Source organism: Octopus bimaculoides, chromosome 26, assembly GCF_001194135.2.
Source record: "Octopus bimaculoides isolate UCB-OBI-ISO-001 chromosome 26, ASM119413v2, whole genome shotgun sequence".
Classification (NCBI taxonomy): Eukaryota; Metazoa; Mollusca; class Cephalopoda; order Octopoda; family Octopodidae; genus Octopus; species Octopus bimaculoides.
Genome location: NC_069006.1, coordinates 20,218,140 through 20,218,936, shown reverse-complemented (window position 1 = coordinate 20,218,936; position 797 = coordinate 20,218,140). Strand labels below are relative to the sequence as shown.

The window sequence follows — 797 nt, the reverse complement described above, 5'->3', positions numbered from 1 at the left end:
TATATATATATATATATATATATATATATATTTCGTTTTGGGATTTGGTTTGCAAGATTCTTTATGTGAGTTCATGTGTTGAAGCATATTCTGTTGTCTGGAGTAAGTCATTCTCTTTTAGTGCCTTATAGTTTAACACACTATAATTTCTTGGACATTTATAAAGAGAAAGGTAGTCTTACAGCTGTTTCTGAGATATGACGGATATCCCTTCATCAGAGATGATATGAGAGAGTTAAATAGAGGGTAATAGTAGAGTTCAATATAAGAGGTTATTAAGGAAAGGGATAATTTGCACTTTTTTTGTATTTTCTTTCCCTATCTTTCCACAGGTCTGTTTGCAATTGCTTTGTGTGTTGTCCTGGTGAATGCAGAAGATGACCTGACCAGTGGCTGGGCCATTTACTTGATTATTCAGTTCATAGTCCTCATCATTATTTGCATGATAATTATTGCTATGCAGCCATCCAACACTGCCAACATCCCATTCAAAGTGAGCAGAAAGAGATTTTCTTTATTATTATTATTATTATTATTATTATTATTATTATTATTATTATTATTATTGAGTGAGAGAGCAGAGCATGCCATCAAAGTGACACTGGGGTAAAATATACAAAGCCCAGTATACCCATCATGACTAGCCATCTGATTAGGGTACACCCGGCACATTCATCACAGCCATATGTGCGCGACATGGTGATCTCATATCAAGATAAACAGCGCATGACCTTGCAGGTGGGGCCCAGTTAGAATTTTGTTCAGATTGAGTAGCCCATCCTGCTCAATGCCACAGC

At 36.0% G+C, this 797-nt stretch overlaps 2 protein-coding genes across 2 annotated transcripts in view; one reads left to right on the top strand and one right to left on the bottom strand.

The window, feature by feature from the left end:
- Nucleotides 1-797, bottom strand: part of LOC128250925 (plectin-like) — a 59,356-nt gene that overhangs the window by 18,177 nt on the left and 40,382 nt on the right. The window lies entirely within an intron of this gene.
- LOC106868380 (cationic amino acid transporter 2) overlaps nt 1-797 on the top strand; it is a 13,049-nt gene that overhangs the window by 10,939 nt on the left and 1,313 nt on the right. Inside the window, exons 10-11 of the mRNA XM_052976925.1 lie at nt 132-172; nt 333-493. Coding sequence (XP_052832885.1) covers nt 132-172; nt 333-493 — 202 coding nt within the window. The remainder of the gene's footprint in view (nt 1-131; nt 173-332; nt 494-797) is intronic.